The sequence below is a fragment of the Alexandromys fortis genome, unplaced genomic scaffold, assembly GCF_014885135.2.
Source record: "Alexandromys fortis isolate MF-2015 unplaced genomic scaffold, M_Fortis_MF-2015_v1.1 scaffold_9, whole genome shotgun sequence".
NCBI lineage: Eukaryota > Metazoa > Chordata > Mammalia > Rodentia > Cricetidae > Alexandromys > Alexandromys fortis.
In genome coordinates, this window is record NW_026067892.1 from 20,682,315 (window position 1) to 20,704,764 (window position 22,450).

Consider the following 22,450-nt stretch of genomic DNA (forward strand, 5'->3'; position numbering starts at 1 on the left):
AATGACTTATTACTATTGCCTCCCTGGCTAAGACTATTACATGTGACTAGTTCACAGAATTAATCATTTTAATTAGAAGAAATATGGAGGAAAGAATACAAAACAAATAGTCATTTGTCAAAATAAAATCGATTGACAATAGGCAAGAGCCAGATTTTAAGTTACATTGTTATTAGGTAGTCAATCTCAACATTAGTAAAAATGACCAAAAATTAATAATATTCAGCATTCTGGATAAACCCTGAAGTATTTCTCTGTACTTAGTTATGAAGACAAATCCCTGCCTTCTATCTCAACACCATGAGCAGATGCACAGTTGGACAGCGCACATAATGAGCCATAATAACCATGTGGTGTGTTCTCACTTGATTTTTATTAACCTACTGTGAGGATCAGAGGCTCTTTGGAAATTATTTAATAATAATTATTAATCATCTTGTCTAGAAAGAATATGAGCTTATTTTATTGATGAGTAGTCATCCAGTAAATATTTAATATTCTACTTAATACAGATGCTCATGCTAAAAAAATTCCAAGTGAATTCATCAAAGCAGATCAGAGAAATGCTGTATAAACAGCAGAGTCTGTGCGCCCGGCCTAGGGGAGGATACAATGCTTGGATTCTAAATTAGCAGAAGGAATCAAATGTGTTTTGAAATGCATTAATTTAGAAACCATGTTTCCCTCACTCACTCCGCCAGCACAGCTGCAGACTGAAGATGTTAACAACAGCAAGGACTATTCCTGGTCTAGGATACCGACAGCAAGGACTATTCCTGGTCTAGGATACTGACAGAAAGGCTGTTTTCAGAAGAAACAAACACACCAATCACAATATATCTTATGCTCTTGTTCTGTGTCTTTGCTGTAACTCTTTATGTGCAGCAAATATCTATAAGTGAGTATCATAAACTTGTGATTGCTGTTATGTAACTCAACGGTCAGCTTGGAGAATGGACAATAAATAAGATAAGCAATAAATTATATAGATTCTGGGCTCTCTGCTCCTGCCTGTTCTAGAGACAGCCGCTTCTTTTTGCGCAGTGCCAGCCTCTTTCCAGAGACACGATGGTGAAGGTCGGAGTGAACGGATTTGGCCGTATTGGACGCCTGGTTACCAGGGCTGCCTTCACTTCTGGCAAAGTGGATGTTGTTGCCATCAATGACCCTTTCATTGACCTCAACTACATGGTCTACATGTTCCAGTATGACTCCACCCATGGCAAGTTCAAAGGCACAGTTAAGGCTGAGAATGGGAAGCTTGTCATCAACGGGAAGGCCATCACCATCTTCCAGGAGCGAGATCCCGCCAACATCAAATGGGGGGATGCCGGCGCCGAGTATGTTGTGGAGTCTACTGGTGTCTTCACCACCATGGAGAAGGCTGGGGCCCACTTGAAGGGTGGGGCCAAGAGGGTCATCATCTCCGCCCCTTCTGCCGATGCCCCCATGTTTGTGATGGGTGTGAACCATGACAAATATGACAATTCCCTCAAGATTGTCAGCAACGCTTCCTGCACCACCAACTGCTTAGCCCCCTTGGCCAAGGTCATCCATGACAACTTTGGCATCGTGGAAGGACTCATGACCACAGTCCATGCCATCACGGCCACCCAGAAGACTGTGGATGGCCCCTCTGGGAAGCTGTGGCGAGACGGCCGTGGCGCTGCCCAGAACATCATCCCTGCGTCCACTGGCGCTGCCAAGGCTGTGGGCAAAGTCATCCCAGAGCTGAATGGGAAGCTCACGGGCATGGCCTTCCGCGTTCCTACCCCCAATGTGTCCGTCGTCGATCTGACTTGCCGCCTGGAGAAAGCTGCCAAGTATGACGACATCAAGAAGGTGGTGAAGCAGGCATCCGAGGGCCCACTAAAGGGCATCCTGGGCTACACTGAGGACCAGGTCGTCTCCTGTGACTTTAACAGTGACTCCCACTCTTCCACCTTCGATGCTGGGGCTGGCATTGCTCTCAATGACAACTTTGTAAAGCTCATTTCCTGGTACGACAATGAATTCGGCTACAGCAACAGAGTGGTGGACCTCATGGCCTACATGGCCTCCAAGGAGTAAGAAGCCCGCCCTGGACCACCCATCCCAGCAAGGACACAGCAAGAGAGAGGTCCTCGGCTGCTGAGCAGTCCCTGTCCTAACTAACCCTTGACACTGAGCATCTCCCTCACAGTTTCCATCCCAGACCCCCAGAATAGCAGGAGGGGGCTTAGGGAGCCCTACTCTCTTGAATACCATCAATAAAGTTCATTGCACCCCTCAAAAAAATTATATAGACTCTGAAGTGGTGGTGGGGGTCAAGGAGGAGAAAAAATAAAGCAAGAAAAAGGCTTCTGAGCTACGTATGTGTAAGTATGGGTATGGGATGGGTAATCAGGGGTTCATATGTATGTGTAAGCATGTGTATGGGATGGGTAATCAGGGGTTCAGTGTTTAGCTGCCCAAGAAGGCCCTCTAGCCAAGTTACATGTGGAGAAGAATAAGAAATCAATGCCACTTATTTCACACACAAGAAATTTCTTATCAAACTTCTAAAAGGTTTCAATGAGAATGAACACCATGTATAGAAAACCACGCTGCACAACACCATTTCCTGAGGAAAGCAGCTTCCCTGGTTTTACTTCTAGGCCTGGTAAACTGGAAAAGAGCAATCTGCTGCCTATAGGGCTTAGATTTTATGTTCAACAACAGAGGGGAGCTTTGCAAGCACGCTGGGGCCCACGCTTCAGCCCGCCAGGGCACAGTGTTGGCAGCACTCAAGCGATGATGTCAGGAGTGCACTCACGGAGTGCAAACAACTCACCAGAAGGGCGGTCCTGACTCAACTAGCTGACATCTTCCCACCATCCTATTGGTTTTCTGTAGCCCATTACCCGCTGCTCAGCAGAAAACTAAACACACTAATGCAGGTTCCAGTCCTACACCGACAATTCAGTAACAATGCTTATTTATTTATTTACTTTATGTGTGCGTGCGCGTGCGTGTGTGTATACAACTTAAGTCTTTCCTCCCTGTGGGGTTGGAAGATTGAACTCACGTTGTGAGTCTTGCTGGCAAGGGCCTTTACCCACTGAGCCATCTTGAGAGTCCAATACCAATAATACTTTTGAGACTTAGGGAGTTGTCTGTCCTTTCCCAGGATGACTTGGGAACCATTTACTGTACTTAGACTCTAGCAGCCCTGTGTTACCCCACCAGCCCCGAATGTGGGAAAGAACTGACCCCAGTGTAACATTTGTGGCGTATTTTCCTTGGCAGCTTGTTAGATAATGTGGGAAATTCTGTATGTAGCCTTAAGACTGCAAGGATGCTCAGACTGCCATCATAGCCTCTCCGCAGCTCAGCCTTGGAGAAACTGAGGCAGCAAGTGAGTTCCAGCTGCCACTGCCAACTCTGAGAGCAGGGCAGTAAAGTCATAGCAGCCCAGAGGCTGCTCAGTTTAGATTCCTATCAGAAAACATCTATGCATTGAGAGTCGGACTAGGGGTAAGTTCTGGAGCATTCCGTATGCCTGAGTGTCTTCACTGGTTAAAAGAGGTTGAAGTGCGGGGGAAATGTATGACATGGTGCGTCAGAAGACAATCACAAAATGTCTGAGCAGCTGCAAAACTTTCAAATTTGATTTTTTTTAAAAGAAGCTCAACAAGAGGTTGGAAAGATGGCTGGCTCAGTGGTTAAGAGCACTCACTGCTTTTCAGGGGGCAGGGTTCAGGTCTCAGCACTTTCAGTAAGTGTCTCTGCAGCATCTACACCCACACACGGTGCACATACATACACTCAAGCACAAACACATACACAAAAAATGATTTTTGTTTTTAAAAAGAGTCAAGGTCTGGGCTGGAGAAATGGTTCAGCCTTTAAAGGCTAGACTCTCAACCAAGAAAGAGTCAAGGTGCCTTTATTCCCAGCACTGGGAAGGCAGAGGTAAGCCTGACCTCTGAGTCCGAGGTCAGCCTGGTCTACACAGTGAATTCCAGGACAGCCAGGGCTATGTTGTCTCAAAACAACAACAACAAAAAACAAAACAAAATAAAACAAAAAACAAAGAGTTAAGATATGCTTTAATTTGGGACTGTCATAACTGTGCTAATGGCCGTTTTCACTGAAGCTCTGGGCTGCCGCATACACTCATTTGATACAGTGCCCCCATGGCCAGCTGTGATAAGGCACACAGCTGTTTCTTCTTTCTCCTGTCAGCAGGTACATGGAAGGAGAAAGGCCGGAACTGGTTGGTCATGGCAGGAGCCATGTTTTCTATCTGTTAAAATCCATAAGCGGGGCACAGTGGTACACATGTGTAACCCTAGTACTTGGCAGGTTGAGACAGGAGGATCGCCAAATGTGACAGCAGTCTAGGCTACACAGAGAGACCCTGTCTCAAAGCCACTATACTACGTGACTCAGGGTTTTATCTTTACAGAAACTCAGTCACAGATGGGGGAGATGCGGTGAGGGGAGATGGCCGTCTCTCCTAGCTGGAAGAACACTCAGAATCACTTCTGTCAACAGAATGTCGAGTTTGGACTCTGGGTCACTTTGGTACTTTCTTTTGCAGTGCTGGGGGCAGAACCCAGGACCGTGGACATACTAGGCAAATAATGAACCACCGAGCTGCATGCCTGGCTCTCCCCTGAGTTATATTTTAACTCAGAGAACTATGAACATTCCGTTTAGTTTTTCTGAATGATCAAAATCCACACTAGGAGAAAGTGCCACAGTGCTACACACCCTAAATCATTTCACTTTGTAAATCAGGCACACACCAGTGTTCTACATAAGGATTGACTTTTGAGTCCCCAGAAATATTATTCCAATTAAAAAGTGGGCAGTCAACACATGCAGGAAAATAGAGCGTTTTCCTCAGTGAACAAAATGTCCCATGAAAAAGGTGTGTGGAGCGGGACGGTGTGCCGCAGCGGTCAGTGTGTGATCGGCCCTAGCAGAATGCGGAGCCGGCTGCAGCAGGTGTAACGTGGTAGGGTGTTTTAGAAATTCTACCTTCACACTTTAGGCTTCTTTTCCTTTCAAGATACTTTACACACAAACTACAGAAAAAACAAACAAACAAAATCTCGTAAGAATTCTAATCCACTAACTGGACACAGGGGTTTCTTTCCAGCCAATCAGCTGAGCTGCTTCTACATTTCCGCGTGTTCCTTACACACAAATCAAAAGGAGAGTCCGTACTTACTGGAGAGAACAGTTGTAAGGAAAATGTAGTCGGAGAAGGAGATGAGCCCACATTCTCCAAGGGTGTAGAATATGCTGCCTTCATCAGCAAATTTTTCTCGTTCCTGGGCAATTTTCTAGTAGGCACGGGTCCCACCAAGAAATAAAGAAGAAACGATGGAATTAGAACACAGTGAGAACGGACTGGGCAGTTACAGCACAGGTCACGCACCACCTAAGCATTCCTATGACAGCCATTCGAAATCAATGGATCCTTTACAGTTTTTAAGCCAATGAAAATTCCAAGACAAAGGATGATTAGTTTTTTTACTTAAGCACTGGGTTAATATGAAATTAGAAAGGGATTTCAATTATTTCCTGCCATGGACACACAGCCCTACTACTACTCAGAATTGTTTTAATTTTAAAACCACTGACTCCATTCTGATGACTAATATTCGGTAGTACAAAGAAAAAAAATCAAACAAATGAAAAAGCTAAAAGGAAATTGGTTCCAACTGACCAAAAATCCACACTGTTAGTGATCTGAATTAGAGGGGAAGCAGCCATTTTCAGGGCCATACAAATGCTTCTGAAATACTAATTTTAATCTTTCCTTTTGGACTCTTAATCTTTGTCTGAAATATGGACTAGTATTTAGGATAAAGAACACTCTGAAATATAATGCCGAATCAGACATTCACCCCAGGGTTTAGACGCAACAACCTAACTCTATTATGTTAGATGCTCCTGCGTTTTAGCTGTTTGATGAAAACAATGGTTTCCTGACTCAACTCTTACTCCAAATACATATTCCCTTTCTTCACACTATGATCATGAAGGTCAGCTTCAGTGGCAGCCTGCCTGACACATGGTCCCTTCCAGCTAGTCCAGTTAGGCGTTTCCTGCTCTCTCTATTCCTCTCTGAAGCACAAAGTCAGTGGTGACACTGAGGATACTTCCAAAAACTGCAGAGGATCCACCAGAGAGATGCACTTGAAACAGAGTCCGTAAGTTCTGGGCCAACCACAGGTATTTAAGGAGCTGTTCATTCTGTGCACCAAGGCGGGGAGAAAGAAAGAGGTTTTAAGAATTCAAACCAAGGAAGCACAATCAAAGCAACAATCCCATGCAAGCAGGAACAACGGGCAGCACTGCAGAGGAATCTCACGAAGCCGACAGGCAGCACCACACCAGCATCCAGCACAGGCTACCATGGTTACCTCTGTCTAGTGGAGATCCCATCAACATCACAAAGGAAAGAGAAGTGGTTAGGCGATGGGCAGCACAAGCACCCCGGGAGCCAGCATGACATCACCCCAAGACCTCAACCCACTCCGGGGGCCCAGAAACAGGTGCAAATCCACAGGCACAGGCGTGCCAACCCAACAGTCCCAGATTCTAGAGCTCGATCGCAGATGCCATTGGATAAGGGACTTGGGGCCAGGCTGCTACTCGGTGGTAGAATCCTACATCGCATGCCCAAGACCTCGAGTGCCATCCCCAGCAATGCAGAAACCAAACAGAAGACAGAAAGCAAGTGCTTCTCTGACTTTAATGGCTGATATATTATCCCCCATGATAGCATGTAGTGGTTTATACCTTTGACCCAACAACCAAAATGAGGACATAGCTCAGTGTACTCTCAGTATGGCTGGACCTTATGCCAATACTTGGTTTTCTACCCAGAGGTTAAACATAAATTTCAGGAGAAGCTATTAGATGAAGGTTGGGGCAGCAAGGTCGTTCTCTGGGAAGTTAATATGCAAAATTCATAAACATATACATATAGTTGATATATACTTTTATTTATATATAATTATCTGGTATGTTGTAAAACAATGTGACTAGGAAGACACACACAAAAGGAAAATGTGTTCCAAAGGCATATGATTGTTATCCAAAGCAGTAAGTGTATATGGAAGCCAAAGAATTAATATTAAAATAATCTCATGGAGATGTTGCTCTGTGTATTAAAATAAAGAAGATACTGGGAGCCAGAAGTTGAGGAGCAGGTGAGAGTTTACAAAGTGAAGGGAGACCGCTAGCCAGAGCTACACATAGCACTTCCACAGTGCTGCTCAGGAAAAATGAAGGCAGAAACCAAACGTGGCCAGTGACTTTAAATTTTCATTCAATTTCAAACAGACAGAAAAACTGACAGACTAGTATAAGGAGCCAGCACATACTCTTTATGCAAGTTTACTAACACCTGACTCCACCGGCTTCATAGTTTATACAGAGACAGCCTTCACATCACTGAGTCAGCTGGAGACGTGGAGCTATTCTACATTACTTTAAATATATCAGCATATATTTCCTGTGAACAGAGTCACACTTTTAAGCACTGTAGAATAAACTCAATAAAATCAGAAAATTTAATATTAATATATAGCATTATTTAATATCACCCACTAATAAAGAGCCTTAACACATCATTTTGTGTGCATGCCACTGTGAGAGTGTGTCAGTCAGATGACAGCCTAAGGTCAGTTCTTTCCTTCTAGCACGTGAGCACCAAGGCTCAAACTCAGGTCATCTTGTCAACCTGCGTCCTGTCCATTTTCACACCTAGCCAGCTGTCCCAACAATTTCCTTTTTACTCATGTGCCTTCTTCCCCAATCCAGATGTGTCAGAATAAAAATGCATCTGTCGCCAAGTCTCTTTAGATTTCTACATCTGCAACAGCTTTCCTTTTGTTCTTTGAAGAGTTAGTACATATTATTGTGATGGCATTTCCATAGAAGTCACCATTTTCACTATTTTGTTGTACAACAAAATGGATATTTTTGTGTTTGGCTTCTTCCATTAAACATCCTCTAGGTTCATCCACATTATGCCGCAAATCAATACTTAATTACCTTCTATTACCCAGACCATTGCACTGTGTGTAAGCCAGGATTGGTTTATACATCCACAGGCCGGGAGCGCAGATGACATCTGCCTTTTGGCTGCTGTACGTAAACACTGACAACTGTCAGAGTAGTTGGATTTTTCTCAATATATACCCAAGTGTAGAACTCCCCTTTTGCATAGTAATCATATATTTAAGCCTTGAGGGACAGCCAAACCGTTTTCTTCAGTGGCTTCAGTGCACACCAGCTCCGCCCCCAGGAACTCAAGAGGTTTCGATTTCTATACGTCCTTGCCGCTATCCTCACGGATGTAAATGGTACCTCACTGAGGTGTTTTCTCTTCTAGTCCAGACAGGGTTTCACTATTTAGCCCTGGATGCTTTGGGATTCCCTGTGTCAAGGGAGAGTGGAGAAGAGGGAACAAGGGCAGAGTGCACAGGCAGGATGTGTGCGTCTCACAGCAGCTCCGGCCTTGTGATGCACCCTGGCAACAGACTCTCATTTCAGTCTAAGTCCACAGTGCTCGTGAGAGCTTCTGGAGTTGGGTAGAAGCGGGAGGAGTAGCAGTCATGGTGTATCTGAGTGAGCCACTTGTTAAAGAGTGGCCGGAAGGAGGGCACTCTACCAAAGATCTGCACAGAAGCTGTGATATTTTACCCACAGACACCGAGATTATCATAGAGCCATCACATTTGGTTGTCAAAACTTTGTAGGGGGCTGGGAGTACTGGTGTAGGCAGATCACTACATCTCTATAAATTTGAGGCTAGCCTGGGGTACACAGTGAGATGATGCCTCAAAAAAAAAAAAAAAGAAATGAGAGTTACAAGGAAACCAATTATTAGACTATTTTGTGCCTATGGCTCTTCTTAGCTGGCTTTTTAAGAAGATCTAATTCTAATATATTTGATAGCTTCAGATCAATTGCCCATGACATACAGGGAAGCTATGGAAACAGATATGAGTTTGAAAATGAAAATTGAAAAGCCTGAAGTATGGTAAAAATGGAAAGACTTGAAAGGCTGACAGGACAGAGAGGGTGCTGGCTAATGGCTCTGACTCCAGAGGTCTCATTAACGTTCAGTTTCGCAAATGGAAAATGCCAGCAAATGTTCCCTTCCTTTCTCCTTTGGGTAATGTTTAATGCTGGACTAAATTTTAAGTCATTTTTTTTTTTGCCCTAAGCAATCATCATCTGTTTGCTCCGAAAGCTAAAAGGAGGCACATTTTAAGGAAAACACAATGTTCCTTGCCATCTTCTCTTTGAAATGTAATTTTTCTAAGAAAATCAAAAGGGCATACATTAATTCAATATGAGAAATCAATGTAAATAGCAAAGATAGTAGACAAACTGTAAGAAAGAAATCAAGGCTGTGCTTAAAAGTGCAAAGAAATATTTCAAAGCTGCTTCAACTGTCTTCTGAGAGCATGTGCTGTAAGATTAGCTGTATTACAGTATCAACTCAGGGAGCTTCGGGAACCTTTCATCTTAAGGTTCCCAGCAGCTCCAGCTACTTCAGCATGTGGTGTCAATTATGAAGTGCATTTTAAAAAGAAAATAGCAGTCACAGGCACCTTATGAGGCACCATGCGACATTATCTAGCTCAGGAGTTACCTATCAAATTCTACTCTCATCACTTCAACTTCTGAAATCAAAAGTGTGAGACAGGCCGGGTGATGGCAGCGCACGCCTTTAATCCCAGCACTCAGGAGGCAGAGGCAGGCGGATCTCTGTGAGTTCGAGGCCAGCCTGGTCTACAGAGGGAGTTCCAGGACAGGCTTCACAGCTACACAGAGAAATCATGCTTCGAAAAAAACCCAAAAGGGTGAGGCAGAATGCAGGTCAGCTGAGAGCATCCTTTCTATTGACCTTAGTGACCAATGTCTCCTTCTGATGACACAATTTTGCAGAACAACTCAAAACAATGAGCTCACAACATACATGAACAAAACAGAACTTTTAGTATTCACTTAGAACCTAGCCTTATTTCAACATGTCGAACAGAGCTCCAGGGATGATGTCACTAAGACACTGAGGTTATCGACCATAAGAAATGAAGAAGCATCACCACAAAGGATCTGCTATGGTTTCACCTGTACTACGGTTGCATACTGTTTTGTTGTTTTTTTTGAATCAAAAACCAGGGCTTCAGGCTTAACAGGCAAGATTTCAACCACTGAGCTACATCCTTAGACCTCCAATTTATGGGTCTGAGTGTGGTTATTGGGGGCCTGATCTCAGAGCTTTGTATTATGAAGCAAGCACTCTACTGCTGAGTGGAGTCTCCAGGCCCTCTTTTACTATTATTCTGAGATAGGACTTCACTAAGTTGCCACTTACTAAGTTGTACTAGAGAGTGGTCTCATTCTCTAGTACAGACAGCCTGGTGATCCTCCTGCCTCAATCTCCTGAGAACAGAGATTGGAAGTCTTTTTTTTTTTTTAAGTGTGCATTGGTGTTTTGCCTGCATGCACGGCTATATGAGGATGTCGAGTACCCTGGAACTGGAGTAACAGACAGTTGTGAGCTGCCATGTGGGTGCTGGGAATTGAACCCAGGACCTCTGGAAGAACAACCAAGGCTCTTAATCACTGAGCCATCTCTCCAGCTTGAGGTTGGAAGTCTTATGAGTAAACTTACTATATTATACACTGTTCCCCACACATGTGATAGCTACACTTCATAGTGAATTACAAATCCCCAGATAGTTTTACTGGGCTGGTGGCTTTGCGCTCACGTGCCGGCCCTCTGGCTTCTGGCTCGTCTCACCAACCTACCAAATCTGGGTTTCCAGTCAGGGTTCCAACCTGACAGCACTGTGTGCTGAATCCCAACCAGTGAGTTACAGGGTTGATCAAAACAGAGCAGGGGATTTGCCCGTCGAGGACTCAATTTGATGGAGCCAATTTAATCTCATCATTCTTTCTACTCGATATGCAGTTTTCAAGTTCTCTAGTTTAAAACAAAGTAGCTCTGGGAAATCAACAGACTTCGCAAACCAAATGTTCATGCATCAACCTATAAATGGAAAATTTTCGTACTATACGGGGGGGGGGAAGCAGCAGAGTGGTGCTCCTTAAATTCTTTCATGAACCTCAAGTTTTTGGATTATTTTAGTATTGATACTTATTAACGGCTATTTTATTATCAGTGTTTCTTACCAGATGTGATGGTTCAGGCCTGCAATCTCAGCTACTGCAGCTGAGACGGGCAGATCACATTCAGAGTTGCCCATCTGAACAGCTTACTAAGACCATATCTCAAAATCAAATGTAAAAAGGCACTGGGTGAGCGCTACAGACCTGTAATCCCAGCACTTGGGAGGCAGAGGCAGACCTATCTCTGTGAGTTCAAGGCTAGTATGAGCTATATGTAGTGTGTCCCGGGACAGCCAGAGGTACAGAGTGAGACCCTGCTTTGAAAAAACACTTTTTATAAAAGGCAAAATTTGTAGCTTGGTGGTCAAGCACCTGGCTTGCATGTGCAAAGCCCTGGGCACAATCACCAGTACTGTGAGAAAGAAACAAAGAAGAATCAATATTTCTTTATATTGCTGTAAAGAATTTCTAATCTCTCTAGTAATATAACGCTTCTAGAAAACTTGATTTTGGCATATCGTTTCCAAATGGCAAACAGCATCACTGCTTGAATTACAGTGGGGAGAGGGGGTGTTAGGGAAGAGGCCGCGATTTTCTCATGCAGTCAATATCACACTTCATTATCTCCTCGGTGCACAGACAGCTGCCAAAGCCTTGGAAAAACGTTAGTCTCAAACAATCACATTACTCTCAGTCAAACAGAAGTTGTTGCACAGTGAAAATATGGCACTCCTGACTTGGTCCACACCCAACGGTGCACAAGTGTAGGATGTGGTGTCGGCCAAATGAAAATTAAGTTGACATGTTTTCAGCTCGGTGGAGTTTACAGTTTCCCCTTTACCGACTCAGGTTCTTTTTTCAAACTTCTCAAAGGTCTTTTGTGGTGGAGGCGACATAAATTCCTGTGCAACGCACTGAGGCGGGGGTGCTTGAGAAGGTGCCCATGCCACCTGCAGAAAGCAGCTCTCTTTTCAGTCCCAATCCTAACCACCTGAGCTCCGAGAACAACCCAAGTACCCGGAATGAAGTGTTCGCCTTATTTCATTGGCCTCACAGAAGATGTCACCGGGGAGATGTTTAAAACGCAAGGGCGGCAGATGACATGAGCAAAAGCAGCGGCAGCAGTGCAAGAATCTGCTGGAATGGAATTAACGTCACGTGGAGGACGGAGCTTTATTGAAGTGATTTATTTGAGTCCTCAGTGTCTGCTGGAGCACCATGAGAACTCTACGGGGAAGAGTCAGATGTTCTGGGGCTGCATGCCCGTGCACTCCTCTCTATCAGCTCTGTGTGGGACAGCTGTATTTGATCGTTATTGATAAGCTGCTACCCTCATCTAAGAATTCAATTCTGGACTTTGGTCACACAAATAGACAAGCACTAAGCACAAACTCCCAAGAAAACAACCCCTGACCCCAACAGTCCCGAGTTCGGGGTCTCGGTTGTCGTCATGCGGGTATCATAAATGGCTTCCTTGTCACTTAGTGCCAACTCCCTCATGAACGGGCTGTAAAATAGTAAGCCAACATGGCAATTTCATCCTTTCTCACGTGGAAAAATACAGCAAGGAAAATAGGTTTCATAAGGAAAAATAAAAGGCCCATTATAAGCAATCACTGCTTACACCCTTGACTGTCACAACTACTATCTCTCAGGAAGTGTTGTGCAAAAGAATTTTAAAATCAAATTTTATACCAAACATAAAAAGATATCCATGGGACACCACTGACCATTAAAGGTGTGCCAAGACTTTATAAAAATCACAGGGCTGGGAAGCTAGCTCAGCTGGGAGTGCTCACAGTCCCTAGTAGCACTGCAGAAACTGGGCATGCAGGGTCACTGGAATTGCATGAGACGACTCAGGTTTGGACAAGTGAACTAAGTGCCCCAGTTAACCGGATCGACTGTACTCTCACTCCACAGCCCACACCACGAGCCACTGTACTTCATATGCTATGAACAGCGCAGGGGCACGCAGGTGCCGTGTTTACAGTTTCTGAAAATGTTACTGAGGGCTGGAGACTTGGAGTTCACTATTGTGGAGCGTTAACTGCGGGGCTTAGCTGTCCCAGCTAACCTGAGGGAAAGGTGAGCCAGAGAGTAAGTGGGATTTACTGAGGCACATGTGTGTTTCATTCATTCTCATGCATCACGTCAACACTAAAATGTTCTACACCCTTAAAGCTTTCTATTCTCAAAGAGCTCCCTTCTCTACAACCACAGGGCATCAGCAGGTATTCAGAACAAGGCGAGAGCCTGCATCTCCAGATGGTGGTCGCTTGAGCAGCTCTCCTAGAATCGGTACAGTGGCCTTCAAAATGCTCGTATCTAAGTGATATGGAAAAGGACGGTCTAGAACAAAGTCCTTCACTTTCAATAGAGTGAACTGAAAGTTGTTCTGTAGTGAAAAAGCCAAGAATGAGGCGTTGTCACAAATGTAATGGCCAGTTATGTTTATGCTTCAAACAAACCATGGTACATCGAATGGGTTTGGTTGATCTCAAATTCAAACACAATACAACCTAAAATAAAAAGGTATCTAAAGATGTGGTAATAGGAATCTGAATATTTGAGGCAAGCAAATAAGTGACATCCTTTTGGGGGCTCTTAATGATTATATGTATATATATATATATATATATATATAATCATTTCTTTGGTCCACCTGAATAACCAAATCACGTGGTAGAACTTGAGAGACTGGAAAGAGACCTGGCTACTCCACGTCAGTACAGTAAGTGTCTGGCGTCATTAGTAAGTTGGCCTAAAGAAAGGTGCACGAAGCCAGCAGGCCTCTGGGGCTGGCCTTTCCACAGGCAGTAGGAACAGCATGCACAGAACAGATCCTGCAGAGAGATAAGCCAGGGTTCATCTTCTCTAATGAAGGACTGCTGCTGCTTGGGAAGCTTAAAAGGTATGTACTGGTGTCGCCAAAACAAGTGCTGTTTCTAGAAACTAATATGAACAATTCCCTCACCATCTATAACAAAGAAGTTTATATTCAATATAAATTTACAAGGTATTCTGAAGGATGCAGTAAAAGCTGTTTTAAAAATATTTAACATCTCGAATTTTAATTTTAATGAAACAGTTTCTATACACTACATTCAGCTACTGATTCCAGAAACCCATAAAAGGTTTGGGGAAGCAGAAAAATGCAGGCTGCTTCCAAATTTAAGAGCTTTCCTTGCACAGAGGCCATGGTGTTAATCTCCACACAATTCTGATTTCAGTACATGGGCTCCTGAAGCAAGTGGATAATGGTTGATTTCCAACCTCGGATCAACTGAAAATAGTACTCTGAGTACTGAACACCTACAGTGGTTGAGCGCTCAGGGCTGTAGATTCGGGAGACTTTCTGTACTTAGTAATTCCCATCTCCTCAGTCTTTGCTGAAAGCGTCTCTTTGGAAGGCAGGTCTCTTTAAAAACGCACAATTATTAATGAAGAGCGAGGGACTTTGAGCTGCCCCTCACCATTTGTCCTTCCACAATGAGAGCCACAGACAAGACATTCTTATGTGACTGACCATCAACAGAGGGAGGGCTTAAGGCCCAAATCCCGGGCTTGTTCATGGTAGGCAAGTGTTCTACCACCATGAGCATAGCCCTCTTTTCCTCTGGCTAGCTCTTGTTTCTACCTTAGCTATTCTAAAACAAAATCCCCAGAATTTGAAGCATTGAAATGGGCTTATCAATTAGTTATTTTGATGAAATTTGAAGTATTGCTTGTTTCAGAATACAGTTAGCTCCACAGTTATCTACGAAAGATAACATATTCCACCAATAATACGGTGAATGGTCAGTTTGGAGAACTACTAAAACACACCCCATTAAGAGGCGCACAGGGAAAGGCACTGTGAAGAGTACCCTGTGCTCTTCGTTAATCCTATCACCAGTTCTTTCAAATCAAGGGATGCTACTATTTAAGCTGAATTTATATTTTTATTCCAGCTAACCATCAAAAAATGCAAGAGCAATTTTAAGTGAATAAAATCTAATAATTTACACTCTCTAGCTAAAGAGTGCCAGCATCTGAAGATCCGTTTAAAAAGTACGTGTTCTGAGTGTCCATGGACTCTCTATACCTGCATAGTCTTTCCACGTGTTCATTTATCCCAGGTTATACTCATTGCCTGGCTCAAAAGGACAAAATAAGGAAATCTAAATTACGCCACCAATTTCCTCTTAAGCCATTTTATTGAGCAAGGAGCAACAAGCACCTCCTCATTTTCATTTTTAAACTGTCTTTCATTTCTATGATAGAGTAGGAAAAAACCAACCCAAACAATACTAATATTTAAATGTCCAATTCATTAAAATCTGATGTTGTGCAATGACTACAACTAAGTTTCTCGCCCTGTTGTGTTAACAGCTACTGATAAAACTTCTTCGAATTATGCTGGGCTCTGTATGCTCGAGGCCTGCGCAGTGTTCGAATTGTCATATTAGAGATGAAGCAGTAACTGAAAGTGACGGGAACGGAACCGTGGGGGTGGGGGGGCATGCACTGAACCTTTGCCTCTGAAGCATTAGTATGGATTCCAGAGCAGTGAGTGATTGAAAGCACATGCGGCCGAGTCAGTACCTGCCAGAACTCCTGATCAGAAGATGAGAGAAAGAAAAAAACAGATTGACATTGATTATATGAACAAAACCCCCCAAATCAAACATATATGTATATCACAAAACACAACATAGGAAGGGACAATTTAAACCTGCAATAACGATCACTGAAAACCTGGAAATAAAGGAGTGAAGAACATACACAAATGGCCTAGACACTATCCATAAGGCACACATAAAACAAAGATCTACAACGTGACCTCCCAGCTCCATAGCACACAGCCACAGGTCAGCGGCACACTCTACACAGAGAACACACGAATCATTATGTCTTTAAGGAAGGGGCACGAAGACTCCATGTCTTCCCTGGGTCCGTCAAAGCATTTCTGGAATGAAGGCTTCCTATTAAGATGCCTCACAATTTTAGCGATGCTTATTTCAACTTCATGCCAAATTGCTTGCTTTGCCATTCACCCCAACACATAAACAACCAGACCTGGATAAGTGCAGAGCATCAGTAACTGTGCAGCGGAGCAGTTCAGAACAGACGGAACATGTACCCCTTTATGTTCCGCTGAATAGGGGCTGTCCTTGTGTAATGAAGAGCGCCATCATGTCCGTGGCTGCCATCTGAGGGAGCAGGTCAGGTTAGCTAACTTATCCTGGTCCTAGCTCCACTCCAAATATCAAGTGATTTAAAGAAATCTTTTTTTTTAATGTAAGTAAACTTCACTGGCTGTGAAATAAATTTTGACCTAAACTTACCATCATTTAGAAACCAAGCTCAGTATCATTGCAAAAGTTCTTGAGTGAAAAACAGGTGCAATAAGCAATGTATGAGTCCACAGTGGGGACTGATGAGGCAGAAGGGGTGGGAGGAACCCCCGTGAATGAAGAGCCCAGATCTCCCTGGGGGTAAATGGAGAACCTATATAAAACGATGCAGTCAAAGACAGCACAGGAGGCTTTTCCCGACGACTGAACTGAGAACAATTACACGCAGGAAAGATAACGGACATATTAGCAGGGAGTCCTTCCATAGGGGAACACGCTCATAACCATGCAGAAAGCTACGAGCGGGCAGAGTCGCTTTCCCACTGTCCCAGTTCTTTGATAAAGCAGGAGACGAGCGGTTACAGCGTCTTTACCATCAACCCTGCGGCAGAGCCGTATCTGAAGGATGACGTGATAATCTGAAGTCAACACCCTGTTCTGTTACACGCCATGTTACACTACAGCGGACAACGAATGGGGCTGCATTTCTCGCCCCAGTCCAGCGTGTCTTAGATCATCCACCGACCACTTACACATGGGTGTCCAATGAGGGAATGGACGGCACAGAAATAAATGCCTTGGGAAATGAGGAGATCACACGCCAGAACTAGGGTTCCTTAGTATTACTATGATTATCATTATTATTGTTTTAGTGATACCGTGTGGAAAAATAACTGAAGCTAATTTGTAAGAGAAAAATGAAAAATTATTTTGAAACCATTGAGTAGGAAAGAAGATGGGAAAATAAAATGGAAAATTAGCAAGTGTCAAGGAATTAACTTTTGTCAGGAATCGAACTGAGAGCCCCGCCCGGGTTGGAGTCTGTGCTCTACCGTGCTATACTGCTAGCTCAAAGGCCTTCCAGAAATGCTGACTCAGCACCTGAGTGTTCTAACAGTTTAATTACAAGCTGAACTTTGGCTTCATAAAAAAAGTTATCAGGTTATCATCATAACCAGTGCTATTCAAATGGTGCTCCATCTGACCCAGTGAATCATCACAGTGAGGAAAAAACTTCCTGGTTTTGTTCAGAACAGAAACAACATTTTACTTAAAAGGCCTGCTCACAGCCAGCAGAGACCAAGTTTCCTGACATGCCGATAATGAACTAGACCTCTGAACTGGAAGCCAGCCCCAACTGAGTGTTTTCTTTTATTATAAGAACTTTGGGGCTGAGGTAGCAGTTTAGTGGTAGAGCATATGGAGGCTCTGGGTTCAATCCCTATCATAAATGAGAAAGACAGACAGACAGACAGGGGAGAGGAACGAGGCATGGACGATGAACGGTCCGTTTCAACGGGAACATGTTGTTGCTGCGCTCGCAAACAGGGTAAGAACATAATCATCTTTGGAAGCCCGGGGTGACATCAAAGCTTAGAGCCAGCATGTCAGCGTGGATGCAGGCCTGCTCGGGAAATAACCACATCTACACCATGCAGTTCTCCACTTCAATGTCTAACAAAAATGTGGCGGTGTCTGATTGCCAGGGCGCTGCTTACCACAAGTCACGGGATAGAAAATACAGAGCACAACTTCTTATTCACATTGCCAAGAAAAAGGAGTAAGACAGAATGGGGAACAAAGATTAGAAAGCACTTGAAATAAGTCAGACCAACGAGAGATAGCTACTAAGATTAGGTATTTGACACTGCTGTAAAAATAAGACTCCATTTAGAAATAGACACTTTGTTTTATAGGGCAATTACCAGATGCTAAAAACATCAAATGAAAATTTAATTTTTTAATAAAAAGTAATGTATAGTACATGAAATGACTATATTAACGAATCATAGGGGAATACATGCATATTAAAGGGGTGCATTTAAATATGACATATTTCTATATGCTATATTATATTTCTAATTGTACCAATAAGTTATTAATTACTTAATTTTTAAAGGAATTTTTTACATTTATTGTGTGTGTGTGTGGTTCACATGTCCATGTGTAGGGTGGTGTGTGTGTGTGTGGTTCATATGTCCATGTGTAGGATGGTGTGCTTTTGTATATGTGTGTGGTTCATATGTTCATGTGTAGGGTGGTGTGCTCGTGTGTGTGTGTGTGTATGTATGGTTCACATGTCTATGTGTAGGGTGGTGTGCATGTATGGTTCATATGCCCATGTGTAGGGTGGTGTGTGTGTATGTGGTTCATATGTCCATGTTTAGGGTGGTGTGCTCATGTGTGTGTGTGTATGTATGGTTCATATGTCCATGTGTAGGGTGGTGTGTGTGTGTGTGTGTGTGTGTGTGTGGTTCCTATGTCTATGTGTAGGGTGGTGTGCTTGTGGAGGTCAGAACACAGCCTGCAGGACTCAGTTCTCTTTCCATCAAGTGGATACTGGGAAGAGACTCCAAGCTATGAGCTTGCTGTCAAGCACCCTTAATGACTGAAACAAGCTATTTGCAAAATGACTAGAAAGGGCAGAGCACATCTCAGCTGCTGGTGCACTTGTGTTAGATATCCAATACTGCGAAAGGGTTTTTGGTTTTTGAAATGTATCATCAGACAAAATCTGAAGTCATCAAAGATTTGATGCTTTCAAAACTTTCAATCTTAGTCTGAGTATTAAAAATATCACTTGTCTATAAAACATGCTCTCCAAGCAACAATAGCTAGAGACGTTCTATACTCGAGACTCTATAGACAGCTTTGAAAAGCAATAGGTGATAAAAGCAGGGTCGGTGTCTTCTGTGTCTCTTCTCCAAAGACAAAAGCTGGTATTCTTGCACTCGGGAGGCAGAGGCAGGCAGATGTCTGTGAGTCTGAGGACAGTATGGTCTACAGAGTGAGTTCCAGGACAGGTAGGGCTGTTATACAGAGAAACCTTGCCAAAAAAAAAAAAAAAAAAAACCCAACCAATCAACCAAACCAAACCAAACCAAAAAGAGCTAGTATTCTTAAAGAGCTAGTGATCACTAACAAAGTAGAAAGGGCTCTAGAAAAAAGACTCCCACTGAAACGTGAAGTCTGCTTAATCAAATCCAGCTTCATTGACGATCAGTTGAAGTAGGGACACCTCATTCACTTCTTATCAGGGATGTGCAGTAATCAAACAGTGCAGTAAAACTACCCGGCTATTTGCCAGTATCAAATGGGTCATTCTTTCCCGATTTGCATGTAAAGGGGTCTATAAAATTTATATAAAAATTAAAAGTGCCAAGGAAATACTGTTTTATATTTGTCCTGGCTTTTCCTGACATAAACCTTAACATACAATTCAGTAAGAAAGTAATCAGATAAGCTAATGTTTGTTAGTAGTCAAATCATAGACTTTATTAAATGTTAAATTACCAGGTTTTTTTGTGCTTTTGTTTTTTGTTTCCTTAAGCTAAGACACAGACACAGACAGACACAGATAGACACAGACATAGAAAGACAGATATACACATGCATAGACAGACACACAGAGACAGAGAACTGCCTATTTAAAAAGTAAAGTGAATTTCTCTAGAACATTTCCTCTTTCAGAACCTGTTCCCTGGAGCCAACACAACTCCAGCCAAGGCTACGGAAGAAGGGGGCATAGAGACGGCTAAGAGTCAGAAGAGCAGGAAGTCTGCTGTGAGGTTGTGTCTCCTAGAAATGGTGGGGAAGTTACACCCATGGTACCTCAACGACATGGCTGCCTAAACAAGACGTGAACATTGACCACACCAATAGACATGAAGAAATCTCATAGGCTTCTACCCCTAGACAAAGAACTAGAGAGGAAGATTTAGCTGTCCTACAAGGGTGAGCCCCTTAATTGGTTATCCAGTTCCAAGTGGTCAGCTCTAAAATCATCTACATACAAGCAACTCTAAACAGATTCAGCAGATTGTATTTATATATCTATGCATTTATACATACATGTAACAATAACAGAGAAAGAAGCCTGGTACATAGGAGGGGTTGGAGGGAGGGAAGGGAGACGGAAAATGATATAATTATATTCTAATTAAAAATATTTTTAAATATTGCTGTCATTCTGAACCTGTGTAAACTTTTCTTTTTTCATTTTGAAGAATTTATCCTGAAAGGAAAAAACTATGTTTAGCTGGTAGTTTTATGAGATACTAAAATTGAAAGTTTCCCTTTCAATACCTAAGATAATGTAGTATAATGTGATTTCTTCATCAGGTACAGAGAATTGAAAGAGCAACGTAAACATGCAGATTGGGAGAATTCTTTATAACTGTTGCAAAAGCACTTTAGAGATCTTTATGGTTTTATAGTTAGGGTTACTGCTATAAGAGGTCAGAAGGTCCAGTAGGGCAGGTGTCCATATGAAGTGTGAATGTCGTACTGGGAGCGCATTCACCTTTATGACGGCTTTGGTGCTAATATTCGAAAGTCAGCAAACACTGAATTCAGTCTGAATATAAGAGTAGGCAAACCATGAGTTACCTTACATGGAAAAACATTGAAACAGACCAACCAACGCAGAGAACACCTGCTTGATTCCCTGTGTGGAATCTCCCGGAGATGCAGGCCTCTGAGCCTGAACACGCTTCTGTCAGTTGCTAAACAGGAATTCTAGGACCTGTCACACATGATTCTAGAGGAACTTGAAAACCTTCTTAGTAAAAATTAGGACATCTGGGTGTCAGTTTGCTTACCTTTCCGTCAAAGCGCTTTATTATATACTGGTCCAGGCCCAAGTCTAAAAAGAGAGGAAAAGTAGTAATAATTAGTTTCTGGTCATCATAACTCACCAGAAATATACGACAGCTCTCATTTTGGTTTTTTTGTTTGTTTGTTTTAAGACAGGGTTTCTCTGTATAGCCCTGGCTGTCCTGGAACTCGCTCTGTAGACCAGGCTGGCCTCAAACTCAGAGATCCACCTACCTCTGCCAACCGAGTGCTGGGATTAAAGGTGTGAGCCACCACTAACCTGCTCGGTTTTGTTTTAAATTATTCAATTAAATACACTAGGTGGCTTACGACAATATTCATCCAGAGCCACATGGGAATGATTATTTTGACCCATTTTCACACAAAAGCTGGCAGACAGATACCAACTCTGTTCTTACATATCAGAATGGCAAGGAGCTTGCGTGACAGGTACGTGTGCCAATGTACGCACTAGTCTCAAGTCCTTACACTAGCTCACGAATATGGTACCAGCACTGGAAGCTTTGTTTTGCATCTCTGCTTCTAACAATTTGATGACTTGTGAGTGACTGTTCTCCAGGCCAAACAACTACCATCTTGGGAGTTCCCCTGCACTCTCAGCAGAGTCATCCCAGCTGGGCTTGCTGACTGTCTGTCCCCCAATGGAGTACAGTAGTAGGAGGTGGTCACCTGTGGCTCCAGCTTCCCTACCACCTGTTTCGGTCAACTCGGCCTTAATTCCACATGGCCTCCTGGAGGGGCTAGAGTATACAGGCCAGGGGAGACCGGAAAGCAGCTCCAGCTAGGTGGCTGCGGGAAAGCCCTCATCTCTACTGGGAAACACTTTCCAGTGTGGCCTGCTGGGGAGGGGCACCCACACCTCTGTAAATAAGCCCTCACTTCTGCTCTAAGGAAGCCTGGAAAACTCATAAACAAGAGTGAATTACAGCAGAATTGTGCCTTGGTTCATCACTAGGACCTTAGCAGGAGGGACAGACACTGCTTACAGCTCCCTCTGAGAAGGAGTCTTAGCGATGATTACATGTTCTCCTGAACGAAAGTGGCTTCTAGAACCAAGCCCTGAACAAATAAGGCCATTGACTACAACAAACAAAATGAATAGATAATCAGAAAAGAGAAAATTTGAAAACAATTCGAATTTAAACCATCACTGTATTCAATATGGCATTATTCAAAAAGACAGAACAAGCCGGGCGGTGGTGGCGCACGCCTTTAATCCCAGCACTCGGGAGGCAGAGGCAGGTGGATCTCTGTGAGTTCGAGACCAACCTGGTCTACAGAGCGAGTTCCAGGACAGGCTCCAAAGCCACAGAGAAACCCTGTCTCGAAAAACCAAAAAAAAAAAAAAAAAAAAAGAATAT

General features: G+C 43.3%; 2 protein-coding genes across 3 annotated transcripts in view; one reads left to right on the forward strand and one right to left on the reverse strand.

Annotated features, from left to right (window-relative positions):
* The window catches only part of Micu1 (mitochondrial calcium uptake 1), a 141,276-nt gene that overhangs the window by 76,960 nt on the left and 41,866 nt on the right, over nucleotides 1-22,450 (reverse strand). For both annotated transcript variants that reach the window (XM_050140015.1, XM_050140016.1), the window contains exons 5-6: nucleotides 21,074-21,117; nucleotides 5,201-5,315 (exon numbers count right to left, since the gene is read on the reverse strand). In XM_050140015.1, the coding sequence (XP_049995972.1) occupies nucleotides 5,201-5,315; nucleotides 21,074-21,117 (159 nt within the window). The remainder of the gene's footprint in view (nucleotides 1-5,200; nucleotides 5,316-21,073; nucleotides 21,118-22,450) is intronic.
* LOC126500328 (glyceraldehyde-3-phosphate dehydrogenase-like) lies at nucleotides 1,016-2,283 on the forward strand. Its single transcript, XM_050140098.1, has one exon. It carries the CDS (start codon nucleotides 1,069-1,071, stop codon nucleotides 2,068-2,070), a length of 1,002 nt encoding a protein of 333 aa, XP_049996055.1. The 5' UTR covers nucleotides 1,016-1,068; the 3' UTR covers nucleotides 2,071-2,283.